Below are 27,670 nucleotides of genomic sequence, written 5' to 3'. Positions count from 1 at the left end.
TGATGTTTTCTAATTATAATTCATGTTGTTCTTTCAAGTCTCTATCATGTGTTAAGGTCTCTTAGTCCATTTTTAAAAATTTTGATATTAAAAACATGTTTCTCTAACATGTTTTCATTGTCTGTGGGGATATTAATAAATGCTTCTTACTCTGTTTTTTCTTATAATAACATTATATAATATTTGGCCTCAACACTCTCCTGTTACTTATTTTTTTATTGCATTAGTTTTCCCAAATCTTAGAAAGAGGCAAAATTCAGGATGGTTTTCCCAAACTTCATAGAACTACCTCTTCCAGTTTTCATAAACTGTCCAAAAAATATCGTGTTTTGATTTCTGGGTTTTCCTGCCTTGATTCCTCTCCCCCATGTTAGTCAGGACCTTCTCTTTCTTTGCTGTCATCATTATCCAATTACATTTTGATTCCACTTCCATATTTTTTTTTGTCAGTGTAAAGTCTTGTCCTAAAAGGAGAATCTCAATTTGTCAGCTTTGAGAGTTTGACTTCTCTATCCTCTTCAGATTTTCCTACCACAGGGCCCTTGCACTCACTGGCTAATGGAGAAGGTAAAATCCCTCCTTGTTCAGCTACTATTCTCTGATTGGTGTGTGATACTTTCCAGTAAACACTGGCTGGCTATTTTGTGGTCTCATATTTTCTGGTCTTTCATACAACTTCCTTACTCTCTCTGCTATCACTCACACAGATGCCACTGTAACTGTTAGTTTATTCTTTCCTCCTTGTGTCTTGGGGTTGGCAGGGGTACCTTGTCACTTAGTTTGTTTATAAATTTTATCCATGGGTTTAAATTTTACTATCTAATCGGTCTACCTGATTGTATGTGGAGATTCAGAGATATTAAAAATGATGCCTTTGACTAAACTGACTTTAATTTTAACAGGCACTCTATTTGTTAATCTCCCCAAAAGAGGCCAAATAAACAATTGCATGGGCAAGCTTTCCAATTCATTCAAAATCTTGTTAACGAGGAAATTTAAATGGTTGATTTGTGTGTGTGTGTGCTATTCAGTATTTATTGAAAATTGCGTTCCCTCACATAAATCACTGGGTTAGCAGAGATTTAGTCCTATTATTTTTTACCATCTATAACCACACATACATTACACTATAATACCTATTATACCAATACTTGACATCTAGCATGAAATTCTAAATACTATAAGACATGCATCATGTGGGGTATTAGCGGTAACTGTTATCTAACAAGGATGTTCAATTAATAAGCACATTCCTATTGCCAGTAAGTTAACTGCACTGAATCTCTGACTCATTCTTGAAATAATTAATTACCTAATTCCCTATGAATTTGCAGTGTATATATGGAATGTTAAACATTTTTTTTTCTTTTTGGCAGTTTGGGAAATTATGCATCACTTCATGGACAAATATATTGTAAACCTCACTTTAACCAACTTTTCAAATCTAAAGGAAATTATGATGAAGGTTTTGGACACAAACAACATAAAGATCGATGGAATTGCAAAAATCAAAGCAGCTCAGTGGACTTTACTCCTAATGAAAAAACAAATACGTGTAAAAGTAGTGCAGAAAACGCTGCCATACTTGGGGACCCTCATAAACATTTAGACGATGGTCTCAGTAAAGGGCAAAGAGATGATTTGAGAAAATTCAGGGAGAGGGGAAAATTAAAAATCATTTGGCCCCCTTCCAGGGAGATGCCTAAGAAAACCTGCCCCCTTGAGGAAGAGCTCAAAATGAGTAAACCTAAGTGGCCACCAGAAATGACAGTTGCTACATCTGCTGAATTCAAAAGTGAATCACTAATAGAACACATTAAAACTCTGGAAAATAAAGGACTAGCTCAAGATAACATTTCTTTCCTGCAACCGTGTCTGCAGTCCATCCATACATGTCAGAAGGAGGTTGTTGTAGGAATCAAAGAAACGGAAATGTACGAAGCAAGAAAAGATGAGAAGGAAGGAAATAAGAATGTGCAAGATAAGCTGAATGAGGCTGAAGATACAAAGAATAAAAGGAAAAGTGAAATGGATCTTAATGACAATAATGTGATTGTGCAGAGTGCTGAGAAGGAGAAAAATGAGAAAACTAATGAACCTGATGGTGCAGAAGTTTTACAGGTTACTAACACTGATGGTGAGGCGGTGCCAGAAAGTTGTAAGGAGAATTTGAATAAGAATAATAATAACAATTATGTGGCCGTCTCATGTCTGAATAATTGCAGGCAGAAGACATCTATTTTAGAATTTCCTAATCTATTACCACTGTCAAGAGAAGCAAACTACACTGCAAATGAATATCAAATTGAAAATTTAGAAAATGCATCTAGAATCTCAGAGTTACTTGGCATATTTGAATCTGAAAAGGCATACTCGAGGAACGTACTAGGGATGGCTCTCGGAAAACAGGCTGACAGAGCTCCTGTGGGCAGTCCTGTGCAGTCTGCTCCCAAACCGGGCCTCGGTGGCGGGTTAATAGTAAAGGAAGAAAGTTCCATAACCTCTTCTGATAAAAATATCTTAAACATCAAAAGAAACCATGCAAATAACAAAAATCTACACTTCTTCTTTTCTAATACCATGAAAATCACTGCTTTTTCCAAAAAGGATGAGAATATTTTCGAACATGACTTGATAGATTCTGTAGACCACATGAAAAATATGCCATGTTTGTATCTAAGAGAACTGGGGAAGGATGTCAAACACTGGCATGATGAAGCCATAGGAACAGCCCCTGTTGATGGGAATCCAAGTTTTGGTGCCCTGAGCAGTGAATGTGCAGCTAAGCCTTCATTTCCCAGAGTGGAGGTCCAGCCTGAACAACTCACTGTGGAAGAGCAAATTAAAAGGAACAGATGCTACAGTGACACTGAGTAGAACATCTCTAGAGGGCCACTCGTAGTCCACACTCAGGCACCAAGAAACCTGGATGTCACGAAATAAGACGAGAGATCTTGATAACATTTTGTTGAACTTGTTGTAAACTTGATGTTCAGAAATTTCATGTCTGTCACAACAGGATTTTCCTTATTAAGCTATACAATGTTTTCCATAATCGGTTTGAATCTACTTTTATTCTGAATGGAATGAAAAGATGAAACAATATGGTTCTGTTTTCCTGTCAAATGACACTTAAGGATATCGCTGTTTTTCACCATGCTGGATAACAACATAGGCAAGATTCTGTACTGCTGATATTTATCACAATTCTTATACCTTCTCTATAATTTCTGTTGAAATAAAATGAAATTACCTGGGGTGCAACCAAAATACTTGTGTAACTTTTTTCCAAATATATTGACATCTTAAGTATATATGTTTTCCATACTTTAGGTACTGTCTTTTCAGGGGCATGTATTTAACACACACACACACACACACACACACACACACTCTTGGAAAAAATAAAATACTAAATCAAAGCCACAGTATTATTAGAAAATATAAAATTTTCTTTTTGTATTATGTTCAGTTAGCCTCTATATAGTACACCCTTAGTTTTTGATGTAGTGTTCAATGATTCATTAGTTATGTATAACACCTTGTTTGCTCTGTATTTTTTTAAAGATTTTATTTATTTATTTGAGAGAGAGGGAGTAAGTGAGAGAGAGCACAAGAGGGAGGTGCATCAGAGGAAGAAGGAGACTGCCCACTGGGCAGGGAACTACCCTTGGGCTCCATCCCAGGACTCCCAAGATCTTGACCTGAGCGGAAGGCAGAGGCTTAACTGACTGAGCCACCCAGCCATCTCATTTTCTCTGTATTTTTAAAGATATGATGATTATTATGTTTTTAAAATAATAACCTGTATTAAAGTATCATGGAATATATCTATTAACATTTAATGAAAAATATCAATTTTTCTTCAAAATAATGTCCATACTCGGAAATTAAATGACAAAGATTTTGGAAGTTACTTAAATAAAGTAGGCAAATTGCATTTTTACTGCTTAACCATATGTAATCAATAAATCTACGAATTATATTATTACTACATTTTTCAGGTTTTTGTTGTGTTTGATGGATATTGAGTTTTTCCATTACAACAATAGTCCGGAAAATTTGTCTTCTGAATTTTCTGTAGTTTGCCTTCTTGCAAATACATTTGATGGTTTTGCGAGGAAAAAATTATGTGAATATAAATGAGTGGCTTCTCATTCATTTGGAGTGTACATACGTGAAAACAGGTCTTATTCCCTATTCTCCAATATAAACACAAACCACTGAGTTTCTATTAAGTATAAAAGCACAATATAGTGTTGCAAACTATTTCTCCTTGAAAGTATAACGAATTCTTGCTAGCATGTTCTCAACAAGTAGATCTAAGACTCACGTTACTAGTTTTTTAGAGCTGCCATACCAAATGCCTTGAACTGAGTGGATTAAACAAAAGTTTAATAAAGTTGTTTTCTCACAGTACTGGAGGCTAGATGTCCAAGATCAAGTTGGCGAGTCAGTTTCTTCTGAAGCCTATCTACTTCACTTTTTGATAGTCAGCTTCTCTCTGCACATGCACATTCCTTCTGTATGTGTCTGAGTCCAAAGTTCTTCCTCTTATGAGGACACTGGTCATATTGGATTAGGGCTCACCTTGTGACCTCTTTTTATTTTAGTTACTTCTTTAAAGACTCCAAATATAGTTATTTTCTGAGATACTAGGGATTCAGATGTCAATATATTAATTTTAGGACAACACAATTCAACCCATAACATCAAAAAACCACATTTTACCTTTAGGGTTTTGTTTTTTTTTAAACATGTTAATGTTATGAAACAACATCTCAATTATTTTTTACTTGAGATTTAATCACAGGTTAAATCTATATCATATCTATATTTATGCTATAAAAAGTAATATTTCCAGGAAGATAATTCTCTTTCAAAGGAGTCAAAATGGGTCCATGATAAACCAAATGTTTTACCAGAGGAAGCTGTGTGATGGCAGAGCTTGGCATGTAAGGGCTTTTGCATTATTTATTTGAGACTGGGCCTTCCAATGAATCTTGTAAAAATGTTTTATCCCCCAGAAAATTGTGCTGAATTGTCTTTTGCAGCTTCCACACAATCAATCCTTGTGACAGATTTGGGGCTCTGGGAAGCACATTTTTTGGATTAGAACAATGGTTTTCCCACAGTGCAGTAAAACTATGGAATGCAAACCTACCACCCATTCCCTAATGTGCAACCAACATGTGCATCTGGCATATTTTTCCCCAAACTAACAATTTTCTATAAACATCTCTAGAGTAATTTCTAAAGGCACATCAATTTTTTAAGGAACTGGAAGATAGGAAAAATACTTTCTCTGCTCTGTTTTGATAGTTACTGACTACTGGTTACTATCCAATTGAGGAGTAGAAAATTTTCCCGTTGCCAAGAAAATGAACTTAGAGAAAGATAATCGCAGATGTTGAAGTGAAAGAGAAGTGCAATACTTTTCTCTCTCTCTCTATCTGAAAAATGTTATTGAGAACCAAGAGTGATTTCCAAATCTAATGTAAAAGTTTTGAAATCTGCAGGTATCAATGGTGATGTGAAATCTAATTTTAGAAAAATCAAATTTTCAGGGAGATCAGAAATAGGTCATGGACATGATACTCAGATTCAAAATAAGAGCTTTGAGAGCATATGAGAGGTGGTGATCAGTGCAGAGCCTCAATCCTCTGGAAATTAATAGAAGACAAAATAAATTTTTAGATAAATATAATCTAAAAGTAGTTTAATCTCAGCTTTGATAGAGGCCTTTGGAAAGGCTAATTCAATCTATTTAACATGGTCCATTTACTGTAGATGTTTTCCCCTTAAATATCATGAAAAATTATAAAACTTCAGTTATGCAAATGAAGTAGTAGAGGAAAAATAGTAATAGTAGAATATCTACAGTGTAGTCATTATCTTTTGATATACTACCTTTTTGTAGAAAGTAGACTGACTAATGGTTAGAAAGTCGGACAAATAAACACTGTGGTATCTATCATCCTGTCAACAGCAACTCAACAAAACGGAGTCCTTGGTATTTGTTGGCAGAGTGACTTTTTTTTTTTTTTTTAAGGATAACTCATGGCATCTTCTACGCAATCTCTCTGACAAGAAAAAGGGACATTAAAAAAAAAAAACTAATTGAAGTTGATATTTATGTATGTAGAGGGAATCAACACAGGAAAATATATAGCCACAAAGAGTTCTCTTAAATTAGAAGACTTCAGAATAATAGTAAGTAAATAGGTGAAAATTTTTGGTTTAAAAGCTGAACTATCTTCATTGTGTCATAGTCATAATTTACTTAATGTAATTATGTGGTTGAAGACTCAAGATCCTCCTTCAGGAATAAAGGTATTCTCCAGATACTGGAAGTGCTGCCCACAGAAAACCTTCAACTTTCAGCTTTCAGGGTTGCTTTAGGTGAAGAGAGTCACTTCCTCCACATGGACTATGTTCAATAAGTGATCGGTGAAGAAAAACTCCACAGAACTCAGAAGGGTCACTCCAGTGTCAAATACCCCTGTAAGGTTGGCTGAGACCTCCACTGAGCCTCCATGGCCATCCCACTTCTCCTTATGTCAACCCTGCTTTGTTCATGTCCCTTCCTTTCCTTGATATCAAGAGAACACCCTGGTAAACCTCCTCAACATTAATCCCTGTCTCAGAATCTACATCTTTGAGAACCCAACCTGGACAACCTTATGCTAGGAGTGGCCTAAGAAAGCAGACACTGGGATGATATTTTAGAGCTGAACTATTTGCTGCTGGCTGACAAGGAGCACAAGATGGCTGTGCAGTTGCTAAAATTCTCAGTAGTAGTAAACAAGGATGCCTATAGTGGTTGAAGCAAATGCATAGCTGGTACCATATATCAAATATTTGAGACATGGCAGAGAAATGCAGTCACAATGAAAATTGAATTGAGTGCTCATTGCTAACCCCTATCACTCTAGGAAAAAAATTAACACAAAGCTAGAAGTGTCAATCAACAATTTTGAAAGTAGCTGACACCCATGAAAGGTTAAAGTTTTTGCCAGGGTCAAGGACTTGTTTGGAAAAGATTGGGATCCAGAGCATGGATGGAAATAAGTTTTCAACAAAAATGTTGAAACCCCAGAGTTCTCTAAGCCCTCTGAGGCTATAGAAGTGGGATGTTCCTATATATTAAAGGTTAGTATCCATACTTTTGCTCAGAAATAATGCAGACAACTCTCTCCAACTCAGTTGGTTGTTCTTGATGGTCTTGGTTGGCCTCACTCAATCATCAGCAAGTATACTGGGAATTATGTTCTAGGCTGTGCTTGGTTGGGGCACATTAGCTAGAATAGCTCTGTATTAGATTATTATTGTTTTCTTCCTGTGACCAGTTAGCTGTTTCGAGCATGCCCTTCTCATGGTGAAGGCAGAAGTAAAAGAAAAGAAAGGGAGATTTGGCTCACCAGTAATTCTGCCTCCTTCTAATGGTCAAAGCAAGTCTTGTATTCAAAGAGTCAGAGTGAGAGACAGCCCCAGAAGGCTCTAGTGGAATAGTGTTTACTTACAGCAAGAAGAGACAATCCACAAAATCCAGCCCCTTGTAATGCATAAGCTCTCCAAGGCTGGTGTATTCACTCCATCCAATGTGGACATTGTGGCTACAGGCACCCCACTTCATGCTGCAGATGGACCCCAACCCTGACCCCATGGGATCTAGAACACAGAAAGCTGGGTGAGTGCCCAAGAGCCATTTATTCACTTTAGCTAAGCAGTTCCAAGAAAAGTTTACATGTGCCAGATACATAGGGAACAGGGATGTACTGGTTTTGCTCTGAGCTCTTTGCATGCAACTCGATTTGTGAGCTTGTCAGCATGTCCTTTACCAAGCACAGGTTCTTTTCAGGAACAAAAGGAAGGTGTCCAGCTGTGCTTGGATCCATCCATCTCATTATCATTTCAACTTAACCTGTTTTTGATGAATGATGATTTAAAAGGTTCAAAGAGAAAGTAATTGGTAATGACCACTACTGTGTCCACCCTCTAATTTACTGCATGTTTTATAAGATGGTGGCAGATGTTTATTTATTAATTATCATGATGTTCCTTTCATCCCCATTAAACCATTTCCTTTAGGAGAAGGACAAACTAGTTAAAGGACATTTCTGTTGAACATACCTTTCTACATTATCATTATTTGCCCATATAGGTATTTCCCCAAACAAATTAATTAAAAAGCCAATTTAAAATTAATTTATCATTTCCTGAACTCTAGCTGACCTAAAATATTTATTGTTCAATAAAAGTTTCCGTGATTTTGTAACTGAGAAGGTATATAAAACACAATTAATGCTGGCAATGTCTAAGAACAAATAATGAAAAAACTTATTAAATGCTCTGCCCTACCTCATTAACTGATCTCTTTTAAGTCTCAATTTCTACATTTCATATGCTAAGTGCATATGTTCACATGAATGTTAGCGTGTGAATATGTGTTTAATAGTTAATGTCCAAATTATGAAAACATCAATATCAGCAGTTTTCAATGCTGTTCAGGCTGTTTTTAGCAAGCCAACGTGTTCAGTTTAATGCCATCAAAATCACCAACTCTGAATACATATTTGTCACAAGTTAATAACATTAGGTAGATAAATATTAATTATCAAATGGATAATATTTATGTTATCAGTTGTAATATTCAGATTATACATTTCACTCCTGAATTTTGTTAGTACCTGTGTCAATTTGTTGTTGTTGACATAGTGCTTATGAACAAATGCACATCCATTTACATAGTTTCTTATAACCATTTACCCTTTCTCAAAATGTTTTGCTAATCTCTCTTACTTCCTTGTCTATACTATTCCTAGTAATTTTATACATGCCCAAGGTTTCAATTATCTTCATAATACCAGTGACTCCCAAATGTATATTACCTTCCCTGAACTATCCTCTCAATGCTAGAATCATATAGATAACTGCCCTGCTTGATAGTTTCTCTTGGATGTTTCAATGGCACCTTAAATCCAACATATCCAAACCCAAGCATCACTCACGTCTCACCTCCAACCTCAACCTTTGTACTCTTCTAGCAGTTCATATCTCAGACACCAATATCTATCCAGTTACTAAAACCCGAAATGAAGCGTCATATTTTATATCCTTATTTCTTTAATCCATTCGCAATTAAAATCTTTCTCCAAATCCAGTTGATTTTTACTACTTAAATATTGCTCTCATCTTTTCTTCTTAACACATAACCATGTTTACAATTGTACACATTTTTGTAAGTTATTGAAGAGTGCCCATGGCACTCTCTCCCATGCTGCTCCCCATACTGACTGGAATATTTACAAAGACAGGAACTGGGTCTGATTCTACTCTCCAGATTTCCCCAATTCCCAGCAAAAAGTCTGGCATAGTTGGGCATTTGGTAAATTTTGTTTGAAGAGTCAATTACCATACAAATCTAAAACTTGAGCCACTGTGCACGGAGTAACCTGTGAAAATTGATAAGGATATATCCTGGAGTGATATTTGGATTATATGCCAAGTATCAATCACAGACCATGTTTATACGATGTAAAAATAATACTTTCACGAGAGCTGCCATTATGCTCCCAAATTGCATATCTAGATGCCAGAGACACCCCTATTGGATAGAACTTAAGAACAATGGCTTCATGAGTAGATTTCGTTATTACAAATAGGGCTAGGCAGATGTTACAGGAAAACATATTACCTTAAAAATTGCCAAAATGAATCCAGTACCTAAAGATAGATAAATTCATTCATATAAAAACACAAAAAAAGATACATGGACATGAAATCTCTACTAGCCTTAAAATATAAAATATACATTTTCCCATACATTAGAAGTTAAAGTTTTCTGCACAATAATTTTTATAGAACATTTAGGTTGAATAGTTAAAAGCAAGATTTGTAGATATTGAGTTGTCTGAGATCACATGCTCAAGTATTGTGACACAAAGACATGAAAAAGAATTCCTATTTGAAGTCCCATACCCTACCCTCTACCCAAGCAGCCTCTGTGAAAGTGTTGTGATTTTGCTATCATGCATTTAATTTTTATTCTCTGGTTTAACTTTATGCTTTTGCATTTATCATTGTATATTATTGTACTGTATATATATGCATATATCTTATTTATGCATATATGTACATTTATGTGTGTGCATATACATGTATATGTTCTAGAACCACATGAAACATCCATTGCTTAATTAACATCCTACTTGTGATTGGCTGAAAAATAAAATTTATTAGATTTTGTACATAAAGCACAATTTCAGTATATTTAGAAATTTAACACATTGATCATTTTAGTAAACTCAGATAACCTGTAGAGTCCATTGGTTTGGGAAGATTTTTAACAAGAACTGGAAAAAAAAAAAGGTCTGGATTAACCATTCTTTAACCAGAAATTAGAGTTAGGCAGGGAACCAATTACCATTAATTAGAGAATGGTTATTCATGTCTGTACCAAAACAATATGAATTAGTAGCAGGGAACATTCATCTTTTGCTGTATTCTAAGCTCACAGCAAGGGTGAATACTGTGGTCCTTGATTTTATTTAATATTCACAAATACCCCATGAGCATATTAATAAAACCTTACCTCTTATTAACTCTGGTGAAGAATATGTGGGTTAGGGAGTTATGTTACTTGACTGAGTTTACCAAGTTACCCAGCTTTTAGGTGCAGAGACAGGGACTGAAATTAGTCCTAACTGACCAGAAATACTAAATATGGTTTTCTACATCTTTCTGGCTTCCCGACATTTCAATGTGTGTGTAAAAATATATACATGAAATGTTCACATGTATACATATAAATATGAATCAGTAATTTGCCTGACTATATAAATTTTTATATTATAGTGAAATTATATATTTTAAAAGATATTTTATTTATTTATTTGACACAGAGAAAAAGACAGTGAGAGAAGGAACATAAGAAGGGGAGTGGGAGAGGGAGAAGCAGGCTTCCTGCTGAGCAGGGAGTCTGACCCTGGGCTTGATCCCAGGACCCTGGGATCGTGACATAAACCGAAGGCAGATGCTTAAGGACTGACCCACCGAGCCACCTTGTGAAATTAAATTACATATTTATAATGTTTGTACACATTGTATTTTTCCTGTGTGAGTACATCTCTGTGTATATGTATGTTTGTACATAGACACACAGGTGCGCATGTAGTAGTGAGTAAAACCAGGTACCTATGCCTGTACATTCCGAAGACATTTATAATGCAAAGTGGAGAACAAAAAAATAAGATTATTTATTGAAAATGTCACCAACCGCAGGGAATGGAAGTGAAGGAAATACATCAATCCTCCTGCCTACCTTAAAGGCAAGCAGAAAGCAGAACTGCTCTTTTTAAAATCGATGAAATTAACAAAAGCAATTGAATGTGGCAGAGAGGAGATGTCAGGTAGGAATAGGCACATGTGGGACCTGAAGATTGTGAATAACTTAGAGAAAGACATCAATGCCTCTGCTGCTAGTGATTACCTCACTCTCTGTGTAGCTGTAAAACATGGCAGCATTTGTCCCTATGCCAGGAAATGTCAGGATATTAAAGGTTCAGCTCTGGTTACGTGAAACGGGACTGGGACTATTTGCCCTAAATACTAAACCTTTTAATTTTCAAAGTTCTAAAATATTTAAGCTAGAAATACTTCCAACACTGGAAGATGTTTAAATGGCTACTTTATAAAGAATAAAGGAAAAGCATGTGCCTATTTTTTAATTCATAAGAAAAGTATTAAATCACTAGCATTTCAAAGAGCCCACTTTCAATTACCCATGAAGAGATTGCCTACAGAAAATATTAAATTCCAGGCTGGCGTCTCCAACGTACCCAGACCACTGCCTCCCTTCCACCTTCACCTGTGTCCTCGGGGAACAAGAACGAACTTCAATATCAAGCAGAAGTAAAACATAATGGCCACATTTACAGAATAATTTCCACTGATATTTTTATTCCAAGGCAGGAGGAAGAGAGTTGTGAACAGAAATGGCATACCCTGAATTTTGGCTGCTTCTGCTTTCAGGGGCAATCCTCTACTAAGATCCAGCTGAAGACTTCCCCCTAAGGTCCTCCCTTTCATCTCCCTCCCGCCCTCTGGGGATGCAGCCACTTACTCCCCCACCAGCTTTTCAAGATTTTTTTTTATTAGCTATGGCAGCCTGCTTCTGTCTTCCTTAAGGGAGCAAATGATGGGTACTCAATGAATGCTTGATAACTGAATGAATGAGTGAATGTCATAGGTTCCTGTGGGCAGCAAATGATGGCACTTCGCAGAAAACATGTTCAGTCCTTTGTCCCCAAACATAGCTAAGAATATAGGTTAAGGAGAAAAGGAAGAAAGAAAGAAGAAACTTATACCCCAATGTTCATAGCAGCAATGGCCACAGTTGCCAAACTGGAAAGAACCAAGATGCCCTTCAATGGACGAATGGATAAGGAAGATGTGGTCCATATATACTATGGAATATTATGCCTCCATCAGAAAGGATGAATAACCAATCTTTGTATCAGCATGGATGGGACTGGAGGAGATTATGCTGAGTGAAATAAGTCAAGCGGAGAGAGTCAGTTATCATATTGTTTCGCTTATTTGTGGAGCATAAGGAATAACACGGAGGACATGGGGAGATGGAGAGGAGAAGGGAGTTGGGGAATTTGGAGGGGGAGGTGAACCATGAGAGACTGTGGACTCTGAAAAACAATCTGAGGGTTTGGGAGGGGAGGGGGGTGGAGGGTTGGGTGAACCTGGTGGTGGGTATTATGGAGGGCACGTATTGCATGGAGTACTGGGTGTGGTGCATGAACAATGAATTCTGGAACACTGAAAAGAAATTTAAAAAATAAATAAAATTTTTAAAAAAAGAATGCCTACATTTTGCCAAAGTTCGGGTTTTTTTTTTCCCAAGATAAAGACCAATTAATATCCATTTGATACTTATATTAAAATATATTAAATACCTCTTAGTGTCAGGATTTTGTAATCGAGTTAACTGACGTTCATTTGGTTTGACAACATAGTTCTGAGATGTTGTCATCTCTAGGTAAAGAACTTACGCTTTGAAGGGCTTTAACTACTTTCCCAAGGTTACCCTTGGGAAACCACTTTCGAAAGTGGTAGATCACAATAAGTTGTGAGAGACCATGAGGACGCTGGCCAAAAATTAGTGTGCCTAAATTAATCTCAGGGATTTGAGAAGTAGAGTTATGTGGGAAGGAGTAAGGGAGAAAACTATCCAGAGAAAGAGTTTAAAAGGATATTTTGATTCTTTGTTTTGTTTTTCATTTAAATGAAGGCGGTAATGAACAGATGCAGGAAAAGTAAAGGTCATAACACCATCACTGGTGCTCCGTCAGTGAGGATATTACGGTAACCAGATTGGTTCAGATTCTAGCATTGAAAATTTAGAAGCAAAGAAAGTATTTAAATGTAATATATTGATAACAGTAGCTCCAGGTGTAACTGATACACCCTGAAATCTTAGTGGCTTAAGACAAGAAAATTTTAATTCTTGGTATGTCACAATCCGCAGTGGGTTGGTGAGGACTCTGCTCCATAAAGTCCTACAAAACTACAGTCCTTCCTTATGGCAGTTTCGTCATTCTCTGAAGCCCTGGAATGCCCTCAGCTGCAGGGCGGAGAGGGAGAAGAGAATGAGGCTCACCAGTGGGAGGTTTCTATGGACTGGGCCTCCCAGTGGGGTGTGTGAATTTTGCCTAAACTTCATTTTCCAGAACTCAAGAGCATGGCCACGCCGACCTATAAGGGACCTGGGAAATGCAGACAATCTCAGACACAGGAAGAAAATGAAAACATGCATGCTTCTGAACTTCTGCCACCATAGGATAAAAGGAAGACCAGACTTTGGGTGCCTGGGTGGCTCAGTCAGTTAAGCCGCTGACTCTTAGTTTTGCCTCAGGTCATGATCACAGGGTCGTGAGATGGAGCCCTGAACCTGGCTCCACGCTCAGTGTGGAGTCGGCTGGATTTTGTCTCTCCCTCTGCCCCTCCCCCTGCTCGTGCATTCTCTCTCCAAAATAAATAAATAAATCTTAAAGAAAAGGAAATCCAGACTTTCAGATACCCAACCACATCTGGTTTTCCGTAGCTTATTACTGGAGATGATTCTTTAAAATTTGTACATGTATGGTTTAAGCCTTTAACTTAGAAAGCCTCCCTAGATATTTTTATATGTATTAATGAATCTAAGTTAAAGCAAACTTTGTAAGCAATATCTGGGGGGTTGAGCAATTAGTTCAACGATATCCCAAAAGTCCAGCAGCACTCAGACTCAGGAGTTAGCGTCAGGCAAAGTGGAGACCAAGCAGGCAGGCACTTCACATTCCAGAACTTAAGAATTCAGGTTGGGGGATTTCAATCAAACTTGAAGCCTGTGGAACACCTGAGAGTTCAAAGCAGCCCCCCAACCACAGAAGGATAAGGAGGCTGCCCAGGTGGGAGGCATGGGGTCAGAGGGAGGCTTCGATATTGATTCATCTATGAGAACTTAGAACAAGCTGAGAGCCCAGGTGAAAGCCCTGGGGATATGGCTGACTTGGTTACTGTTTCCAGAGTCGTTTGCAGGAGTTTTGCAAGATGCCATGCCGGAGACTGGGGAACTGCCGCTAAACCTACAAGAATGTGGAAAGCAGAGAAATGGTGAGAATAGAAATTACCAATAGGTTGGCAAAGATAGAGCTCTAGCGCCAGATTCTGAGGGAAAAAGGGACAATTTCCAAAAGTCGATCATTAGCATTTTTAGATAAATGTGCTGGGCACAAAACATTCTAAATCCAAACACAAATGGTTTGGTATTGGCAGTAGCTACTGCTTTGCATTAGCTGTGACCTCTGCCTTTTTGCTAGAGAAGATTATGAGAAATTCCACATTTTGGGAGGCAGGCAATGGTATATGACACACCCATGGATCCCATAACATGTTACTGAAGTTGCCACCAAGTGTTACGGCTCTGCCCCCTCCTCCTGCAAGGATACTTCTCAGTACGTGGCCACCTAAGACTATTTAATTTAGCCCCATAGTTTTCTCTGTATGCTTTGTGTGTTCCCTCATATTTTTCTTGTGTTTATTCAAATTGGGTGCCTATTTAAGCTTATGGATGCAAAAATCTGGGAATACTTTGGCAAGTATGGTCTTTACTTTCAATCCAGGCCTTCTTACATGTCAAAAGATGATTCATATTCTGTTCTTGATAAGAGGACAAGAAAGTGGTCTCTTAGAGCCCGGATACATGGAGCAGAATGTAGATAATGTTAATATATAAATGGATAAATTATTTTTTTCAAGTACTGAAATGCAATTATATTTATAGAGAAACCTGGCTTAGATGCCTAATCAGACACAGGTGTCTTCTAAAGCCTATTTGAATTCTAATTGTTGAAATACACTTCAAACATATTAACTAACAAGTTAATTCAATTCTATTGGACATGAAATTACTAGCACCCACTGAGTAATGTGTTGAAAGAATTTAGGTAACACAAAGGAACACGTTCTGCCTATGAAAAAGGAGTTGTTTACTTTCCCCCATCAAATAAATAAGTGACTTATGGTGCACTAAATAGGATATATAATTAATAGACTCAGGTGTCACCTTATTATAGAGTTGACTTTTTCAAAGCTGATTTTAAAAATAAACCGTTGATCTGTCATACTAAATGAACTTAGACATTTGAAAAGTGTGTGGCGCTGTATCTATAGGTGTAAATATGTTGTGCATATACTTCTCTAAATGGTGCAAGAAGGCTCTCATACTACACTTTTACATTTTATTTAACTTCATCATTATTATGGACAAAATACAGGAAGCACAAGTTTCTCTTTTTCTTTTTTCCCCAATATCAGAAATCTCAGAAGCTAAATTATTGTTGAACTTCCCTCTACTCTTCTGGATTTCTTCCCTTTGCCTCTTCAGGGATCTTGCTCCATAATTATATTTCCTGTTTCCCAAAACTTCTGTCTGTTTTTCCATGTTCTGATCATTTCTATCTTAAAGGAAAACCAGGCTTTCTAATTATGTATCCTCCATTAGTTACAATGTGTCTTCTCTCTTTCACAATGAAGCTTCCCCAAAGCATTATATATACATATGTGTGTGTGTGTGTGTGTGTGTGTGTGTGTGTGTACTTGGGAATATATATATATATATACACACACACACACACACACACACATATATATATATATATGTAGTTGAAATACACTTCAAACATATTAACTAACAAGTTAATGCAATTCTATTGGACATGAAATTACTAGCACCCACTGAGTAATGTGTTGAAAGAATTTAGGTAACACAAAGGAACACGTTCTGCCTATGAAAGAGGACTTGTTTATTTTCCCCCATCAAATAAACTTTTTTAGTTGCAGTTGATTCTCCCTCATCTTTCATAGGCAGGTCAGTCAACTATAACCTGGAATCACCCAGCTATTCCTAGTGACATCCTCTTCCGGAGCCTAAAGACCACTTTCAATCTGTTTGTCTCTGATCCTTGAAGCTCTAATACTGCTCTGTTTCCTGTGAAACAGGAAATTCTTTTCTTTGTCCTTGTGGCTCTATAACTGCATTTTCATACTTTTATTGACCTTCCTGGATGTGGTAATGTTTTTTATTCTTCCCTTGGCTTCTAGAACCTTGGAGCCTTTCATGATCTTTGGTTCTACCTCCTCTTTTGTGGTGGAGATCCTTTCCCTCACACAAGGATCCCTGACCTGGTCCCCCGACTGTGGACCCTCAAACTCTTCCCAGAGCTGGTCACTTCAAAATGGCCCCTGAAATAAGAGGGCTGGCCCATTGCACTTCAGTTTGTTACAATATCTGACACTGTTGACTACACCCTTCTTGAAAACAATCTTTGACCTTAGCTTTTTGATACACATCTCTCCTAGTTCTCTTCCAACTCTCTAGTGGTTCATTCTCTGTCTTTTCCATGTGCAACGTCACCTCTATCTCTCTCTGGAGTTTACACTTTTCTTTTTATCCCTCTCTCCTCCTGTCTTTAAACACTCTCCATGTTCACCCTGTATGAACAATCCCACTGCTATGTCCCTAGCTCTAGAGTCCAGAACTTCCTCTTGAGCCCTGGCTGTTTGTTTTTAATTGTTTGCTTTTTCACAAAGACCTTAAATACAGCAGGTTGAAGTTCTCCACAAGCATTGCCCTTTTGTATCTTTGTGTGCCACATACTGCGATCTGTTAATTGAGTGGGATGGTCACAGACCGTATTCAGCAAGCTAGTGATCATCCTAATTTTCCTTCTCTATTCTTTGTCTGTCTCATCTCTTTCTCTTTCTCCCCATTTTTCTCTTTCTCTTTTCCTCTTGCTGTCTTTTCTCCCAGGAAACCCTTTCTCTAGGTTAATTCATACCTCATATGTTTCTCAAGACCAGTTCTAGCATCATATCATTTTGAAAAGATCCTTTTCACCACCCTAGACTGACTTAGGTACCTGTCCTCTACACTTCATATTACCTTTGTGCATGGAAATACAACAAGTTGTCAAGCGTCTTGAGCCTGGGAAAATGTGTCTTTATCATGTCTGTATTCTCAGTTATAAGAATATAAGAGCTAAAGGCTAGAAGACCAGCGGCACTGACTTAGGGTTCATCCACACAAAATGGATGTAGATATGGATATAGATATGGATATGGATGAAATTGCCTAAGCAGAATATATAAGGACTGATGAATTAAAAATATCAAATTGTACGTGAGCATGACAGTGTGTTTAGTTTTCAAAATAAATGATTGAATTTTGTATGCAGTACCTATGAGCCCAGGATAAGACAACGTTCGACGCTGACAACCTAATAAACCACCACAACTAAATAAAATAGAAGCATGAATATAAACGCTCAACAAGTAACATAAGTCAAAAAGAATAGGAGCAACCCAAAAGCTTTCAGAGACTACAGCTCTAGTTTCACTCTAACAAAATGAGAAGTAATATTTGGGGAAATATTTAGATACCAAGAAGAGGAGAGTTAGATAAGAGACTGGAGAGGGGAAATAATGCTAAGAATATGATTATGAAAATTGGAATAGGATAATCAGATAAAGAATAAGTATGCTGAGGTAAATGTGCCCAAGGCATGTGGGACCAGGATTAAGACAAGAGTAATCAAATTTCCACGTAATACAGGAAATATGATGTTGCTTGTGGCACGCTTCCCTTTCATTTTTAATGTTTAGACTCTGCATATTGTGAAGATGCATTCGTTTTCTATTACTTCTCTAACAAATAACCACATACTTAGTGGCTTAAGACAACACAAATTTATAATATTATATTTCTGGAGGTCAGACTCCCCAGATGAAGATAACCACAGGAGAGGTTTCCTCCTAGTGGTTCTAGGATAAAATCTGTTTCCTTGCCTTTTCCAGCTTCTAGGAGCCTCATAGAACCCTTGGCTCATGTAAGTCAGCAGAGTAGTAATCCAGGATAATAATGCCATCTTCACATCTCACGTGTGTAAAGTCCCTTTAGCCATGTAACATAATCACAGGGACTGAGGATAATATGCTTATCCTTGGGAGGACATTATTCAGCCTAACTCAGTTGAAAGGCAATAAAAAATAGACAAATGCCTGAATTTCATTCATTCAATAACATTTGAGAGTCTATTTTTCATTTTAAAATAATCCCTTGCATTAAGAGCTTCATGTTTTTTGAGGCATTATCACGCTCATAATCATACCTGAACCTTAAAACAACTATCTGAAAGATAGGGGAGATATTATATCCATTTTATGGATAAGTTTATGCATGTGTTCATAAGAGTTCAGTGGCTTGTCCAAAGAGACACAGCTAGTGAATACCACATCCTTGTTTTCCATCTATAAATCTAGTGTTCTTTCCATGACTCTGTAATTTTTCCTTGTGAATAAAAAATAAAGAAAAATTCCTGGATTCACCAGACATTTCACATTCCACAGGGGGAAAAAAGGTAATTTAGATGTTGACCCATCATTCTAATTTTTCCTAAATATATTCCTCATTTTGAATGAAACTGCAAAAGTTGAACACATTTCAATCCCTTTCAAATTTCAGGTTTACGACTGAAGCACAGAGTAGTCTAGAAGGCACAGGACGTAGAAACTGGTGTAGACTTGGTATACTGCTTGTTTCTCTCCTATAGGTCTGAAAATACACAATAAGGGGTAGCAAATACAAATGCCCATCAAGTCAAGCAGGACTTCTAAATAAGATAAGGGTTGATTTTAGAATGTAAGCTCAGTCATAAGTAGTAACTAACACTCAACTTCCATGACAAGGAAAAGGGAGCAGCAGGACCTGTGGCGACTGGAGTGTGCTTAGCTTATCAGAAGGGGCAGCTTCTTCTCAGTAAAAGACTACTGCCATTTTGGAGAATGTGGGCACAGGTTGGCTGATAGTCCTCTTTAAAAAACAGATAAGCCAGGGGTACCTGGGTGGCTCAGTGGGTTAAAGCCTCTGCCTTCGGCTCGGGTCATGATCCCAGGGTTCTGGGATCGAGTCCCGCATTGGGCTCTCTGCTCAGCGGGGAGCCTGCTTCCCCCTCTCTCTCTCTGCCTGCCTCTCTGCCTATTGTGATCTGTCTGTCAAGTGAATAAATAAAACCTTTAAAAAAAGTTAAAAAAAACCCAGATAAGCCAGAAATTTTAATTTTTATGTTAAATCTCCCAAATGTTATGGTGTTTTAAGACACTGAATGACCAGACCAAACATGTATGAAAACCAAAGAGAGTCCACAGTGGGTTTCTAGTTTGCTCTCTATCCTAAGACATTGATAGTACTAGACTTCCTGTCCAAAAACGTTTGGAAATGAAAGGATGAAAAGTCACTGAGCGCCAGCCAGGGGGGTAGAAAATGGAATATTATATAGATTACCCTTTTCACATTCCAAAAAGGCATCTCCTTCATATCTCCTTTTCTAAATGTTATTGATGGAAACCCTCTTGGTAATATTCATGATTATTTCAAAACCAAACAAAAGAAAAAGGATGCAGATACATAAATAAGGCAATTTTTTTCTTGATAGTTTTCTAAAAATACACTCATAAAAAAATGACAGAATTACCAAAATAGGTTTTGGTGTTAAAGACGGGATAAATAATTCTGGAACGACAAATCCTTCAGTACAGTAGGGGTGTATTCTAACATTCCAACCCCAAATTTATATCATTTTAAGAGATAAGAGCAAAATAAAAGAGAAATCAAGTGAATTCTATATAATGTAAGCTTAGTGTACATTTAGAATTAAGTGAGGATCCTCCCTGCCAAAACTGCTGGGCAGTCTGGTAGATCAGAGCAGGGAGACATCCAGCAGCTCAGGTGCCAAGGAAAGCATGGATGACCTTGGCAACAGCTGTTTGCTGCTATGCACCAAAAAGCAAGCTAGGAGTCTAGTAAGAATTTACTTGGTAGATAAGTGGCAATGGCAATGGCCTCAGGTGGTAAGAGCTGGCAAACTGTAAGAAGAAGACCATTTTCTGGAGATGTAGACAGAAATGAGTGAGGTGTGCAGTGGTTCTAATAGTGGAAACTAACTTGGAGTGTGTTGGTCTTAGTAAGGAAAGTGTTCCAAGTGCTGTACTCGAGTAATAGTGGGGTTGGGAGAAGCCTCCACGAGCCTGAATTTTGAACAGTGGAAGTAGTATAAGCCAAGAAATGCCTAAGACAAGATTTAGAATTTATATAATGGTGTCCACCCCCCCCATTTTGATATAATTAAATTTATTTTAAAAGTCAACATAATTTCATAATCAAGAGGTAATTGTTATTTCCAGTTACATATTTATAGAATTTTCATCCTGAGATTCACCAACCCCCTAAATGAATTCTTTCTAGTTTAATATATTAAGGTTTGCTTTTTCTTGTATAAAGGTTTATGAGTTTTTATAGGGGATAAATTGATGGTTACCAGAGGGGAGGTGGGTGTGGGGATTGATTAAATAGGTGATAGGGATTAAGGAGGGCACTTTTGTGAAGAGCACCAGATAAGTGTTGAATCACTATATTGTAACCTGAAACTAATATTATACTGTATATTAACTGGAATTTAAATGAAAACTTTAGGGGTGCCTGGGTAGCTCAGTGGTTAAGCCTCTACCTTCGGCTCAGGTCTCAGGGTCCTGTAATTGAGCCCCACATTGGGCTCTCTGCTCAGCGGGGAGCCCGCTTCCCCCTCTCTCTCTGCCTGCCTCTCTTCCTGCTTGCGATCTTTCTCTCTCTGTCAAACAAATAAATAAAATCTTTTAAAAAATAAATAAAAACTTTTTAAAAAGTTCTGTGAGTTTTGAGAAGCATCCTGTCATGTATCCACCATTGTAGTGCCACAGAAAGTAATTTCAGCAACCTAAATTTCTTCACCTATTCAACATCACCCACCTTGAACCTCTGGCAACCACTTATCTGTCTGCTTACTATCTCCATCATTTTGTCTTTTCTAGAATATCATATAAGTGGAATAATGCAATATTTTAACCTTTGCAGACTGAGTTCCTTTACTTGGCATTATGCATTGAAGATTCGCCCAAGTCTTTGTATATCTTGATAGCTCATTACTTTTACTTTTCCTCTCTGAATAATGTTCCATTACCTGGGTTACTGTAGTTTACTCACTCACCTATTGAAGGACATCTTGGTTGCTTCCAATTTTTGTGATTAAAAAGTTACTATGAATGTTTGTACGTAGGCATAAACATGTTGTGTGAGCATAACTTTTTAAATCAGTTGGGTAGATTCCAAGGAGTGTAATTGTTGATGGTGTGGTTTATCGATACCATCTAGCAAAGCATAGCAAAGTGTACCTTTCTAAGAAACTTACCACACTGTTTTCCATAGTGGTTGAACCATTCCTTATTTCCGTGAGTAATAAACGAGAGTTTAAGTTGCACCATATTCTCACCAGCTGTTGATTTGGGATTTTGGCCATTGTAATAGGTGGGCCTTCACAAAGCCTACAATAAAGTTTTCTTGATTGCTATCAACCTGTGTCCCCTCAGTATCTCCCATAATTCTCATTTCTAAGAAGGTAGTTTTTAAATGTGCCATTGTTTACTGGGTTTGGGGATAGTAGACAACCAGTCTTTAAGTTTATAGTTTATGAGAAGATCGTGCAGTACACATATGTCTTGGTTTTGAGCCAGATGCAGTATCTGGTTGGGAATTGGTTTATCTTTCTGATCATAGTGAGGATTGAGTAAAACTAAAGAAGGGCAATCTGTGGGAGAAACTGATGAGCGGTTTACTAAGAGCATTTCTTTTTCCTCTGGGTGCATAGTTAGATTGCCATTCCCATACTCCCTTGCAACTGACGGCCATGGCATTGAATTTTGGCAAATAAAATGTCTATAGAAATGGCAGGTGCTACACCTGAATAATCCTTCTTGTCTATATCTATCTTTCATCTGTATGTTGATTCCCAAAATAATATACAGCATTTTAAAACTATGTGTTGAAGATGAAAGACACTGAATGATTGGGTGGAGCAAATCCCTTTGTTTCTCCTCTTCTGTATACTAACAGAATGAAAATGAGTGAGAAATAAATTTCTATTATAGTAAGCCATTGATATATTGAGGTTTATGTGTTGCAGGATAACTATCCTAACAAATACTTTAAGAAAGACTTCCCAGAAGGAAAGAAAAAAAAAAAAAAAAAAAGGAAAGAAACTGAAATGGCTCCTGAAATTCACACGCAATGAAGAAACATATCTACTTTAGTGGGGAAAGCATGAGCAAAGAGAATGACTAGATTGATCTTTGAAAGAATGGATGGAAATTGAGGTAAGTCAACCACCTCACTTTTATAATAATAATGGTGATTTGATAATAATAAAGATGTTACAAATATATCATGTTAGGGATCTGATCAATAATGACAATTATCTGTACAGCTAATATATATTGATCAGTTATCTTCCAGTACTAAACACTCAGAATCTATTCTCATTTAAATTTCAAAGTCCCTCTAAGAACTAGATATTACTATTATCCTTATTTTATACAAATGAGGGAACTAAGGCACAGAGATATGGAGTAACTTGCCTGGGTAACACATCTCATAAGAGGTAGACCTAGAATTTCAACTCATTGTTAGTTGTTGTGCCCCTAAGATCCCCATTCTTAATTACTTCATTCTATTTCTTAGGAAGTAAAACACTTCAAACTTCCCTGCCATTACCCACTTGATATAAATGAAAACGTGTACGAGATGATTGAGATTTTTTGGTTAAGTTTTCCAAACTGATCTGAACTGTGTTCAGATGTGTTAAACACATTTTCCTTTGATCACCAAAACTAGCATTTGTCTTGTCATACCACTACTACTTAATGTCCAGAAAACCCCATAAAAATCTATAACTTATTTGTGTTTATATCATTGTATACTAGCCACTCACTTCTAGTGAATATTGACACAATGCATTAATGACTTTGTGGTTAATATTCATTAGTTTCTCATTAAATGTCAAGCAAAGAATGATACTTGCACATTTTTTTGGTCTCTCTTTTCTTCTTTTAGCTGATGTAAAACTGTGTTTCATGTAATTATCCTATTACTCTTCAGAAAATCATGATGTTCTTCTCCCAGAGGCTAAAGCCCAACAAAAAGGATCTATGGTCTAGTGCCAATACCAGCTGTTGGAAATTATCTTTCAGCTCAAATTCGATCTGTTGCTTTTAGATTCCAGGGTCTCCTGTTTAATTCTCAGAAATAACAATGTTTTCAAAGACTAAAAAGACACTAATTAGTTACATTAAAGTACTTGATTTAAATGTTCTGTTAAGGGATTTCCAAGTTGTTACAACTGCTTGAGACTATATAGCATCTAATGGGTTGTCCTGTTACAGTATCTTTTGTATACTTGACCAGAGGATGTAACCCCCCAGGTGCCGTTAGAAGGGTTTAGGATGGCATGTGGCTTAGCACTGGATTTATTCAGGGAGATTTATACAACAGACTTAAAAATCACAGGTCAGTGGCTTTATGAGAGTTGACCACCCAGGAGGGTGGGGGAGATAGTTAAATATAAGCAAAGTAAAATACGTTGTCATCTATCTTTCTTAGACATACTAACATTAAATATAATATAGGATATTTCTAGAGTACCTGAAACCTAACAGATGTTATAAATGTATGATGTTGGAAATCTGACTTATCTTACCCTGTGCACCCATGTTTGGCAATGTCCTTGTTATAAATATTTATAATTAATGTCTCAGTGGAGAAGTGCTTGATACATAATCAGAATTGCTTCTCTAAGAATGAAGTCCTCAAGTCAAGTACTAGACTGGTCTAACTGGTGAGCTTAATGTAAAAAAAAAAAAAAATTGACTACATAGTATATACATAAAATCTAAGTCAAAGCACTAAAGGATACAAATGTGGAAGCCATTATCATTATAAGTTTTTTAAATTAAAAGATTTTTTTATTCAGAGACATTCACATAAACTCAAAATTCACATTTTTGGGGTGAGAAAAGTCATCTATAGATGAACAGAGCTGTAAGTATTTTAGAAAGGATTGTAAGCCTGGAACATAAAAATTGAGACTACAAGATTTCTAATATATATGTAAGCTAGATTTTAAGAAGATTTCAAAATGTGAAACCAGAGTTTCGCTTTATGATTAAATGAATGCTAATAAGGAATTTTTTTTTTTTAACATTTAAAAAAATTTACTTCTACTTTCTTTCTCTAATCACATGTAAAAGCGCTTTCTGCTGGCAGCTAAGGGCAAATGGTCATGACTGTGTCTATATGCAAAGTTAACTTATATTCTGTGGTGTTAAGCACATAAACACATGCTCTCAACTCCCTGTTTCTTTTCAAAGCCTCAACAATTATTGGGGTACGTGGGTGGCTCAGTCAGTTAAGCAGCTGCCTTTGGCTCATCAGGTGATGATCCAAGGACCCTCTTCTCAGCGAGTGGTCTTCTTCTCCCTCTCATTCTTCCTCTGTACTCTCCCTCTCTCTCCCTCTCTCAAGTAAATAAATAAAATCTTTTAAAAGTAAAAATAAACTCTCAAAATATCTTGACATAGTGAGGGCATAAAATATTTTCTTGGCTATTTTTATATAAGGTCTTTGACACTGAGATATGCAAGTCTATTACATTTTTCCCTATGAATGTAAATGTGTTCCATTGTTCTCACTTGTCTTTGTGTAATCAACATGCGATAAAACAGAAATAGGGCTGCTTTGCATGCTTCACTTACCAACTAACCAACATAGCCCACCTATCCTTAGAATCACCAGGTCAACAGCCAGTATAATAGCAGGCTGCAAATAAAATACTAAAATATGCTTGTGACTTAGCATTGTAGACAGACATTCAGAGAAGTGGATTTAAAATATCAGTCCTGTTATGAGATATTATCCCACTGTTAAATACACACCAAAGGTTACTGAATATAAAGTATGCATGCAGCCAACCTCCATAGTAATGCAAATCCAAAAAAAAAAAATTGCTAAAGGAAAACACTTTAGGTTTCTCTTACACTATAGTTACAAAGACTAAGGCAGGCTTTTAGAATAAAGACTAATTTTTTTAAGAAAGGAAAAAAGCTTTACAAACTTAATTTCTAGAAAGTAATTATCAAGCTGCATGGTAGCATAAAGTCCTATTGATCGAAATTTCTCTTTCTGTATGAACTTCACAGACTTGCATGACTTGGCATCAGTAAAAGCTAATGATGATTCATGCTATTAGCTTCAGCAGCCACAGTCCCTAGGAACTGAGCTCTGACCTTTTATTAGCACTTTTCTCCCAAGCAGATAGGATCCTTCTCCAGGCACACTTCCTAATCACCTTAAAACACCTGGAGAATTAGTTAAAAGCCTGATGGGGAGGGACTGGGATGCTAAGGGAAAATGAAAATTTAGTGTAAGGAGAGGACACATTCTATTGTGTAATCTGACCAGAAGCCCTGGAAAATCCTGGAAAATAAAATTACATGTTAAGATTTCACTTATGTAAAGTTAAAATAGTCATAATCACAAGAACAATGTTAAATGTTACCAGTTGGTTTCAACTGTTAGCTGCAACCCACCTTAACCCCTAAAAAATTCCCATGCAACATTTATACATTCATTTTTCCTTGATTAAACATTTATCGAGCTCCTAGCACTACACTAGGCACCTAAATAGCATTTTGTTGTAGTAATGTAGAAGTCATTAATTTTTTAAAAATTAATTTTTTAGTGTCCTCTGCTTTCAGTGGCTTCTGAAAGAAGAATTGATTAATGAAGCTGTGGAGAACTGCTCTGCAAATTACTTGTAAACTGCTCCTTCTTTCCTTAGTTGTCCTAGTACCTCCCTCACCCACCTACCACAGCTCCCCCACACATTCAAACACACATGTACTTGTCTCCTTTCCACTTTTCTAGTACATGATGGACCAATGTAATAGGCAGCTCCTTTTTAGTGATTAAGACCAAAGGGGAAAAAGGAAGCTCATTATGAAAAGAGGTTGGAAACAAACTGAGAGTTGCTGGAGGAAGTTGGATGGGGGATGGGGTAACTGAGTGACAGGCAGTAAGGACAGGGTGTGATGGGATGAACACTGGGTGTTATATGCAACTGATGAGTCTCTGAACACATCTGAAACTAATGATGTATTCTGTGTTGGCTAATTGAATTTAAATAAAAAAAGAGGTTGGATTCTCTTATTTGAGCAAATAACCTACTTCAAAATCATAATAATTGAAGATGGACTCTATAGGGTATTTAAATAAATACCTTTTCTTCAATTTTGATGATGGTTTGATTCTATAACATACATACTCCCGAAAGGGCTGCAAATCTGCAAATGACTTTAATAATAACAATAAAGGCTCAATAACTTAAGACTTTAGGTCAATCACACTTTTTAATACAGCCTTCTGTATAAATCAATTCTACTGCTATTTAAAAATACTGAAATTAAAATCACATAATGTAATAGAAATATATTCACTTGAATGACCATTTCCCCATTCTTTGTGGACCAAATGATTTTATCCTAATCAGCCTATCATAACTGTCCTTTCAAAAGAAACCGAAGATCTCAATTAATCCATGATCTCTTGTCGATGCTTACAGTTAAGGTGATATATTCAACTTTCAGTCTTTTAACAACCTTACCTTTTATTGGAGTCCATGATACCAAATTACTTTTTATTGTCTTCCCAGATTTCAGATTAAATTTTGCCACCACCCCCTAACCAAAAAACCCCCCAAATCCTTACTTTCTCTTAACTATTAATGGTCTCCTAGACTTGTTGATTTGTCTACACTTTATCCTTGAATATCTTTTTATGTTCTCTTAGTTTTCAATGACAACATCTCTGTTGATAACTCCGAAATCTCAGAAGAAGGGTATGATATGGTGGGAAGACTATTGGGTTAGGAATGTGAACATTTGTTTGGTTTGGTGTCCTGTTGCCTACAAAATTTTGAAGAGTGACTTTATTCCACTTAATGAGTGTGTGTGTGTGTGTGTGTGCCTGTATGTGTGTATGTCTGTGTGTGTGTGAGAGAGAACGCACTGGTTCCGGTAAGAAGTATATTTTTAAAAAATAATAGTCATGATGAACTAAATAGAATCAATTCCATTTGGGTGGTTTTGTGTCTTAATTTTGGTTCAATCTTTTAACACAAAAGACTTAAATAGTTATCTT

The 27,670-nt window shown here is 36.8% G+C and overlaps 1 protein-coding gene across 2 annotated transcripts in view; it reads left to right on the top strand.

Moving 5' to 3' along the window:
* The window catches only part of XIRP2 (xin actin binding repeat containing 2), a 74,764-nt gene extending 70,769 nt beyond the window's left edge, over window positions 1-3,995 (top strand). Inside the window, exon 9 of one of the 2 annotated variants that reach the window (XM_080799080.1) lies at window positions 1,377-3,995. Coding sequence is in view for 1 of the 2 variants with exons in the window: in XM_080799081.1 (XP_080655207.1) it covers window positions 1,377-2,877 (1,501 nt within the window). In the remaining variant the exon portion in view is untranslated. The remainder of the gene's footprint in view (window positions 1-1,376) is intronic. The other variant, XM_080799081.1, reaches the window with a different exon arrangement.
* Window positions 3,996-27,670: the final 23,675 nt, after the last annotated feature.

Source organism: Martes martes, assembly GCF_963455335.1.
Source record: "Martes martes genome assembly, chromosome: 3".
Classification (NCBI taxonomy): Eukaryota; Metazoa; Chordata; class Mammalia; order Carnivora; family Mustelidae; genus Martes; species Martes martes.
This window is presented reverse-complemented; position numbering and strand designations above follow the sequence as displayed.